This window comes from Parasteatoda tepidariorum, chromosome 1 (genome assembly GCF_043381705.1).
Source record: "Parasteatoda tepidariorum isolate YZ-2023 chromosome 1, CAS_Ptep_4.0, whole genome shotgun sequence".
Classification (NCBI taxonomy): domain Eukaryota; kingdom Metazoa; phylum Arthropoda; class Arachnida; order Araneae; family Theridiidae; genus Parasteatoda; species Parasteatoda tepidariorum.
This window is the reverse complement of record NC_092204.1, coordinates 2,507,810-2,517,972: the sequence shown is the minus strand read 5'-3', so window position 1 is coordinate 2,517,972 and position 10,163 is coordinate 2,507,810. Positions and strand designations below refer to the sequence as shown.

The following is a 10,163-nucleotide window of genomic DNA, read 5'->3' as shown; positions in this document are numbered from 1 at the left end:
TGCAGAAAATATATTTAATTTTGCTTTGTAACAGTTTTAATGACTTCCAAATGAAATACGAAAATAAAAATGATGGAATAACTACACAATAATAATGGTGTCCCTTTATTTGGAATTTTGTAGTAACAGTATCATAGTATTTAATTGCATAGTATCTTTATAAAAGGTTTAAAATAATTAAAACTATTCTTTCATAAATTGTAAATTGAAACAAATAAAATTTAATATGAATTATAAATGAAAATTGAAAAATTCTAGAACTTCAAGCACTGTAGCATATATTTTGATATATTAACAATAGCCAATTCAAATATTAAGCAGTTTTTTTTTTTTAACAACCTTTTCAGATTAATACACATAAAAATTTCAGTTTCTGAACAGAATGCTTTTCAGCAAATCATAGATTATTTTATTTTATTAAAAAACAATAAATAGTTTATGAACACAAAAAGGTTCAATATACAAGTATTTCCTTCTGTATAAATTAAACTCTTATCTCTTTTATCCACTTAAAAAAAATACAACTTTTATCATTCCATATTAAAATTCTTATTTAAATCAACAATGATTTGAGTGCAAAAATTATCATAATCGGGACAAAATGGGAATAACCAATATGCGGAGAAAATAAATAATGTTTTCATAAATGTTCTTGCAAATAGAATTCTTTTTGCTACAGTTTTGGAGTTATTCATTTAAGTCAAAGCTTATACCTGCGACAGTAAAGATAATATAGTTTTCAAGATTAGAAAAAGGAACACAATTGAGAAGAACAATGATCAGAAATTGAAACTAAAGAAATATTCAATTTTTGAATAATTAAAGGTAAACATTTGTGGTATCCAACAAATTACTCAAGATTTAAAAACACATTTGATACAGTTCTGGTGGCTTGAGAGGACTCCATACCGCAGAAGAAAATTTGGGCCGCAAATTCTCTTACATTAATAACATAAAATTTAAAGTATAGAAAAAGTGAGTTCAGACAAGCGTAGAGTAAGCCATGAAGTATTAAATACTAGTGCAAATACTGAAGAGAAAATTTTAAAATATACAGATGAAAATAAATTACGAGATAATAGCTTAGTATTACGCAATGGAGTTATCTTGTAATAATTTGTTTGCATCTTAATATTTTGAAGTATTTTTTTCAGCAATTGAAACATCATGACTTACTCTAGGTTTGCCTGAACTTGCTTTTTCTTCACTTTAAACTAGTAATGAAGGAGAAAGAAAATTTGCGATAAAAATTTTCTTTCACAGTATGGCGTCCTTTTAATAAATAAACACTCTATACATTTTGGCTAGTCAAAAAATGTTTCACTAATCATGTAAATTATAAGCATAAGTTTTTTTCAATTAAAAACATTAAAAATTTTTTTAAATAATTTGGTCTGCAGCCATATATGATATTAAAATATCACGCTGAAATAAATACACAAGAATTTGAACATTTTTAACAGAAAACCTTGACAATGGATGGGGATGTTACAACATAACAAAAGTAAAAAAAATAAAGCAATTGCAATGTTTTCATAACGTGAATACAAGAAAGATAAAAGAATCCAGTAAATTTTAGTATTCCACAGGTAGGGAATGCTAGACATTATACAAAAACATTGCTATATTAACGAATGAAAATTTAAATAAACAGCAATATTTGTGACTCGTAAAAACTCAACTATGTCATAATTTTTAATAGTAAATATATATACCAGCAGAAGTATTATAAGGCAGGTCATGCACTCAGAGAGGCAAGGGGTAAGTTAGAAACATTAATAAAATTCTTAAATATTTTTGTAAAAAATTTTATAAGATTTTATTATTATAATTTTTTTTCTTTTCTTTTATTAACACTCACATACATGCATATATATACATATTGCTGATAATGTAGGGACATTTTATTAGCAAATTTATGTGCGAATTTTAATAAAATAAGTCGAAAGAGACCTTGAGCAAAAGTAACCTGAAAAAGTATCTCCTACTTAGGACCAAAATTTTATAAATAGCAAAAAATATAAAAGGGGGGAAATTATGCAAACAAATTGCACAGTTGATTTCTTTATACTTAGTTAATTGGTGAAAACTGAATTAAGGATATTGTTATATTTTTTATTAAATACGTTAGTGAAATTACGAAAAAGGTTGTTCAAATTAACCTTGGTTAACGGCACATAATAATTATAGTGACATTGAATATAGATACAGGGGTCTGTCTAGGTTTTTCTGAAAATTAAAAATTATATTCATAACTGCCAACACAGATAGAATGAAATCCAATAGATTTTACGAAATAATATAAATTTCATGAGAATTGTTGCAAAATATACTAAATATTTTGCACAAAGGGAATTTTATAGAAATAGAAAAACTGCAATATTTTCCAGTTATGATTTCACATTAGATGGTCTTCAAATGTAATGCATTATGTTTGTACATAATTTTGAATAGTAATTTAATTCAAAGATAAGTAACTGAATTTTGTTAATGAGGCTCGCTTTATTAGTGACAATTAAATATTCAAGCAAGCAATAATCTCAATAGGGATTTTTTTTTAAATGAAACTACTTAATGTTAGCGAATTTTCTAAAATGCATAAAAACCAGGAGAATTTTTATTAAACCAGGACAAACTGGCAAAATCCAGTAGAGTTGGCAGCTAAGTATATTAAAAAATCAACACAAAAAAATAAATTTATTGTTTCTTACAGGATACAAAAATAAAATTTTAATAAAAAGTATTTTGTGAAACTACTGTTTTTCCTAAAGTTGAATTTGTGAAGGTAACGGCAGTAAATTTGGCCCGGACAGACCCCCGAGATATTTTTAAATAGTATAAAAAATATGTCCACTAAAATAGTTATCATTACTTACCATAGAAACTATAAATGAAACATCCAAACTTAAATGAATTAATTCAATAAATTAATAAACATTTTATCACACCAACAAAGATTGTTTTATAATTATATGATACACAAACAGCATATGACTTTTATGATTCACTTTACATTATATATACAAAAATAATAGATATATAAAAATAGAAAATATCTATTAAAAAACTTTTTTTCATCAAAATGGGATTATATTTCATATTATCCCTAATAAAATGGGATATCTATAGGAGGAAGATCACAGGAATTGTCACTATCTACAGTAAGGGTGGTATTAAAATTGTTCTTTTCAATATGAAATCCGGGATCGGTAGACACATCCGAGTCGGAACCTACAGTCACCACGTTGATGTCGCGTTTCTGAATGATGGATGTTGGTTCACCTGGCTCTAAAAAATAAATAAAATATTAATGATACAATAAAAGATAAATAATTTACTAGCCCCGCGGCAGAATCGCGGTGACAATGTCGCAGAACGTTACAGAGTTCTTGCAGAAAGATTTTTCGTTTGATAAGTAAAAAAAAAAATTTACCTATATTTATTTTTTTGACAGAAATTTACCTATAATATTTGAATCGCGCATTTAGATAATGACTTTTTTACATGTTCAATATACACCAGTAGTATCGTAAATCGATGTAATGTTTCGATTGTATTTTCGTCAGTTATTGATGTTGATTTTCATGCGGATTTTAAATATTTCGATAGACAACATGGAAAATTCGAATCGTGCATTCGAGTATTTACTTTTTAAGGCAATAATTCTATCGAATTTGATCAGTTACTGCTATTGACTTCTCCATAGTTTTTAAATCTGATATTTTCTATACGATATTATTTATGACAACAGCTTAATCCTGAAACAAAACACGAGTTTGAGGTGCCCGAATTTCACGATAATTATTTCTTATTGTGATGTTTATTTACAAAATGGGAAGAAAATAATTTGTGTGTCCCCCCCCCCCCTCCAAAAAATGTGAGATATAATATTAGAGTAAAAATTACATGTTCAATTAAAAAACATTATATATATTTTTTTTGTTGTAAAAACAGCGCTTTTGTTATTCTAAATAAGTACAATATATTTTTGTTATTATTAAAACTATCTCGCAGAAAGATATTAGCGCTAGACGGTTTTGTCGCAGATAGCTAGAAAAAATTCTGCCACAAGGTCTACTATTATGACAGGTTTCCAAGTCAAGGTGTGTAGCCAAATTGTTCAACAAAAAATAAGCACTTTTCAAGCACTCAGAAAATATTTTTAAGCACTTAAAAAAAATATCATAATTAGGCAGGGTTGGAAAGTTTTCGACAATTGACGGTTTTATCTTGCTTTAACCGTCATAAAAAAAAAACTTATGGCATTGTTTTTTACATTTGTCAAATATCATGAAACTTGGAATAATGTAAAACGAATGGAAATTTTTGTATGCTACAGTCTGACAATATGCCGAAATAGATTGAATTAATTGTGAAAGCGTTGAATAGAACAATGTGAACTGTGTCGTTTTGCATAATTCGTAGTGAAAATCAACATGGTAAAGGAAGAACCTCATTTCGAAAAAGGAAAAATTAAGCACTTTTTAAAAACACCCAATGGAAAAGGAAAAAGCACCTTTAAGGGCTTTTAAAAAACGAAAATCAAAAATAAGCACCTTTAAGCACTTTTTAAAAACGCTACGCACCCTACAAGTCACTGATAATGTTAAAGATTCAAAAACAGTATACTTATAATGACTAAATAACTAACATTCTATTATTGCAAAAACAAAAAAAATTCTTACAGGCAGGGTAGCTGCTACATATTAGATTTTCAAAACCATGACTCATTCCAAGAATTTTTAATGACTTACCGAAGTTACTATTTTTCTCCCTCAAAAAGACAACAATAAACTTAATGATTCTCCTTTATCCGCTCAAGCACACAGCATTAGCCTTTAACCACTGTATATCATTTCTGGCCACTCTCAATGCCCGTTGGGCAGAATCATGGGCAACATGACGACATTGTTGCAGAACGCAATTGAGCTCTTGCAGAAAGGCTAAAGGATTTTTCTTTTCAGGGATAAAACATTTTTCTGTCATTTAACCATGCAATATTATATAACCGGGTTCGCCGTTATTCAGATTTTCCGCATAAAAATATTTTGTCCTTTGTCTGGATTTTTGTGGGTGTCCAGAACATCCTAATCTATAAGGGGCCAATTTTACAGAAAATAGAACAAAATGGGGTTATTTATATTTTCTTCAACTTAAATTGGCATAGTCTATATAAGTTTTTTTTAATTTTATTTAAAAGTACAAAAAAAACTAATATTGAAAATTTTTTCATATTTCTCAGTAATTTATTTTCATTTATTTATTTATTGTATATGACCTTGAAAATAATATTCTTTTATATCAAAAATTTGTGAATTTCAATGCCTATTTCCAAATATCAATTTTTATAATATTTTTGTTAGCTTTGTTAAACTATTTTCGATTTATTTATTTTTATAAAATTAGTAAATATCCTTTTTTCAGTTAAGATTACAGAAATGATTTTAAAAAAATGTACTACTGTGATAAAAACGAAAAGTATTAACTTATAATATTCAAACTCGGTCAGCTATTTTTAATATAATATACTTTAGTACCCTACCAAAGGAATTTATTGTACACAAATTAGGCGGCCCACAATAATTAAGTATGTATATATTTCAAAATGCATTAAAATGAACTTATAATAACTTCTAGGTCATTTATATTAGGGATAATAATAAAGGTTAATTAGTTTCCCCGTGGCAGAATTGTGGTAACATTGTCGTAGAACGATACAGAATTCTTGCAGAAAGTAATATTTGGTAACATTTGACACGTAATATTTGAATTGTGCATTTAGATAAGAATTTTTCGACGCGCACAATTAACAGCGCTAGTATTTCAAATTGATGTAATGTTTCAATTGTATTTTTGGCAGTTATTGATTTCTCCATAGTTCTCAAATCCGATATTTTTTACACAATATTATTTATTACAATAACCTAATTTCGAGAAGGGAGTCCGATTTGCGTGATTTTGTTGTCGACCTTTTTTTCAGCAATTACTACTAAGGATTTCATGATTTTTAAACGTGATGATAATTTACAAAATGCCAAAGCAGGGCTCAGTTGAGCCATTGTATTCAGTTGCCTCATTGACTTTTGACGAGCATTACTCCATCAGGAAAAACAAGTCTTGGAGGGTCCCTTCATCCTATGATTGGTATTGGCAGATGATTGGTATTGATCCTGGGGGCTCCATTGGCCTTTCCTGCAATAGAGCCGACCAGACAGCGCTGTCGAGATTTGCCAGCGGCCACCTGAAGAGTGGCTTCTTTAGCAATGGCAATAGGGTTTTCCCGGTTTGTGCAAAGTGCATCCCGGGAGCACATTCTGGCTTGTCTTCGCATTTCTAATGAGTCTTTCGCGACAGACCCTTTGCTTGCCCTGGATTTTTTGAGAGTGTATGGACTCATGGATAATGTCTAGCTCTTAAAAGTTGAAAATTAGGTAAACTTACTCAGCATTTTTGCAGCAGCTATAATATGAAAAATTGAAAAGTATTAAAATTCTTAGTATGAATTTCAAATAACGAAAATCTAAAAACTACTATATTACTATACTCCGTTTCACCTCAAGTTGGCACTGGAGAGAAAGGCAGGTAAACCAGATTGCAACCATTGTCGTGGTAACTGGGTTGCTCTAAGACAGTTGGGGTATGAAGTAACAAAAAGGGAGAAAAAGTGGCTAATACTGGCATTTAAAAAAAACAAAGCACTGATTTTTTCTCTCTTTTTTACCAGAATCTTCCTCAAACTTTGAGCAAAATACAGAAAAGAACAAGATTTTTTTTCCAGCATTCCTAATAATTGATTTGTGATACTAATTGTAAACTGATTTCTTATTATAATTTTTAAATATCAGATATCCTTATTATGACTTTTAAAAAATAGACTTTTTTATGAATATTTTTTAACTAAGCGAAACTTATTTTAAATGAAACAAAATTATATTTAAAAAGATAATTTTTTAATTAAATCTAAGTTAAAAAATATATATATTATACACAGATGCACGTAAATACTTTACTTCAGATACTTATTATTTGTATGCAACCTTTTCTTATTTTACAAATTCATAAATTTCAATTAAGGCAATATAGGCAAGATATCATTGATCATGAAAAAGATCATATGTATGTTTTATAATATTTACTGTTCTTTTTTTATATAAAGAAACCATATTTTTTTCTGTAAAGTTTTCGCTATTGTAAAATTAATTTGTTTATACACATTTCTTACTATACCACATATATTTATATTTGTACGCACATTTAAACTGTAATTAATTCAAAAATAAAGAAGAACTACTTTTCAAAGGCGTAGTATTACATTTCTTGAAGTGCTAACTTGAAGTGAAACGAAGTATAACTGCTACAAATAAAAACTTCTGAACTAAATATTACCTTCAGCAGTTGGAGTGGCAGGATTTGTGGATGGCAAGTTGTCATCATCATATTCTGCATTTGCATCATCTTGTTCCCTTTTGTCATTTGCATCATCTTGTTCACTTTCGTTGTCTGCTTCTTCTTGTTCACTTACATCATCAGCATTTGCTTCTTCTTGTTCACTTCCCTCTTCTACGTTTGCTTCTTCTTCACTTCCTACAGATTCTTGTTGTGCAGCATATTTTTCAATAAGCTTATGAAATAAAGAAGCAACTAAGTCAAAAATACACAATTGATAAATTCTTATCTATAAATCAACACACTACAAAAATTGTATCAATGCTTAGACAAGGTGCATATCCAGATTTTTCAACAAAAAATAAGCACCTTTTAAGTTTTTTTTAAGCAGTCAAAAAGTACTTTTAAGCACTTTTTTTAAAAAAAATCATAATTAGGATCTGTGCAGTAATACAAATTATTTTTTTCTATAGTTAAAAGTTCTTAACTTATGAACATAAAATCAATAAAATTCAAAAACATTTTCACAAACTTCACATAATCATGATATAATAACTAGTTTCTGATAAAAATTGCAGAGAAAATTGTGAAAATCATGTATTTTTTGTTATTTAGAACGACAACTGACATAGCAAAGAAAAAAAATCTCTTTTCAAAAGATAGAAAATTAAGCACTTTTTACAAACCCCGAATAAAAAAAAAGCACCTTCAAGAGCGTTTAAAAATGCAAATAAAAAATAAGCACCTTTAACCTCATCGAGAGAGTCGAGTCATATATGCATTTTCAGGGTGGCGAAAATCACAGTAAGAAAGATAAAACTGTAGCCTATTTATTTTTATTGCAGTTGGTTTGTGGGTGGGGTGATAATAGTTTCCGTTATTAATATCACCAAGACGTAGTTCAAATTAAAAAGCATATAGTTACACTTTAAACAAACATAAATTGTATGCATTAGATTTAAAGTGAAAGCAAAAATAAGGTTGTTAAATTAGCCATGCCGAAACTTAAGCTATCACTTTTTATTTTTTTCCACCCTGTTTCTGATTCTATATGAATATATTTATGACTCGCCCATCCCAAAAAGGTGAAGCACTTTTTAAAAACGTAACGCACCCTGTTAGATCAAAATTAGAAAAAAATTTGTCTGGAATTTCTGTTATCAAATTAAAGGAACACTATGTTCAACTATCTTACTCAAGTACTAGTTAGAGCAAATTAAATATTTAAACTAACTAAAAACAATAAAATAAATCAAATATCTAACTTAAATAGACAAAAATAATTTTGCTTTTATCAAACTAAAAATCTAGGGAGTATCATTTTTGCAACAAATTTATTATCACCATCCTTTTATCCACCCCTGTTTTTCAATAGTCCTTTTTTTTTTCCAGTCTGATGAAAAAAAAGATTTATTTTTTCTTTTTCAGTTTACATTAAAAATGTATTTTTTAAAATTTATAATTATCTTATTTTTAGTTATCTGTCAGTCAGTTGTTCACGGAAAGTCATAAAATTTTTGATTGGTGATAAAAATGGCAAAACACTTTTGCTAGCAATAGTAACTTGTACTGACACAGAGCTCCGTAGAACTGAAAATTATAATTTTTAGTTATTAGCCAGTGGATTCTAATAATTGAGTAACACCCCTGTAGCAGAATTTTTTTAGGCCTTCTGCAACATATCTTTCCAATACTAATATCTTTCTACAGGATATTTAAGAATAACAAAGATATTTGTTACTAATTTAAAGTAATAAAAGCGTTAATTTCAACAAAAAATTTTTTTTTTAAATAAATAAATAAAAAAAAAAATTTTATCAAATAAAATTATTTTTTTAATTGAATATGTGATATTTTCTTAATTCTAATATTAAGGGCGATATTGTTGCATTTCGTAGAGAGATAACACATTAATTATTTCCTTTCTTGCATTTTGTAATTGATCATCACATTAAAAAAAAAAAAAATAATGAAATCTGTAACAGTAACTACCGGGGAAAAAAAAAAAAAGATCGACGACGAAATCACACGAATCGGACTCTACAGAAAGGGGTTACTAAATGCGTATTTTAATTTCGAGATTCAATTGTTGCAATAAATAATATCGGATTTTTAAAGCTATGAGGAAATCAGATCTAATAACTGCATGAAAAAATAGACTGAAAATAACTATATAAAAGAAAACCAAATTTTTTACTTCATTATTTTTTATTTTTCATTATTCCCAAATGACGATAGGAAAATCATGAGCATTTTATTCCTCACTTCGATGGGCGAGAAAGGCATCTTTTGAATACAATTGTCAAAAGATAAAAATCTTTCGAAAATTTCTGCAGACAAGAAAAGCAAAATTTTCTATTTCCAAAAGGAAAACTCTTTCTGCAAGAACTCGGGAACGTTCTGTGACCAAGTCGCTGTGTCAAGAGGGTAGCCACTTTTTCCTCCAACTGAAATGAGTTGGTAAAAAATATCGATAGGTCCTGTTCATATAATAGCCACTTTTTTTGTCTTTTTGCTAGGATTGTTGTTGTTGTCTTATGCCACTTGTCAAACTGACAAGCCTACTTTTAAGGCAAAAAGGTGCACTTCTTCTTGTTTTCCAGTAGCACCATAATGTTCACTTGTTAGGATTAAATTATATTGTTTTACAAAAATTTCATATCAGAAATAATAAGTTAATTCAACAATATGTATAGATTAAAAATATTATATAAAATATCACATTTAAAATCTTGTGAACTATTCAACCGATTTCATTAAAATTTTATATTTACTAT

The 10,163-nt window shown here is 28.2% G+C and overlaps 1 protein-coding gene across 2 annotated transcripts in view; it reads right to left on the bottom strand.

Moving 5' to 3' along the window:
• Positions 1-2,923: 2,923 nt before the first annotated feature.
• Positions 2,924-10,163, bottom strand: part of LOC107439717 (uro-adherence factor A) — a 29,754-nt gene continuing 22,514 nt past the window's right edge. Inside the window, exons 7-9 of one of the 2 annotated variants that reach the window (XM_043055255.2) lie at positions 7,387-7,621; positions 6,442-6,459; positions 2,924-3,288 (exon numbers count right to left, since the gene is read on the bottom strand). In XM_043055255.2, coding sequence (XP_042911189.1) covers positions 3,107-3,288; positions 6,442-6,459; positions 7,387-7,621 — 435 coding nt within the window. In that variant the 3' untranslated portion in view covers positions 2,924-3,106. The remainder of the gene's footprint in view (positions 3,289-6,441; positions 6,460-7,386; positions 7,622-10,163) is intronic. The other variant, XM_043055256.2, reaches the window with a different exon arrangement.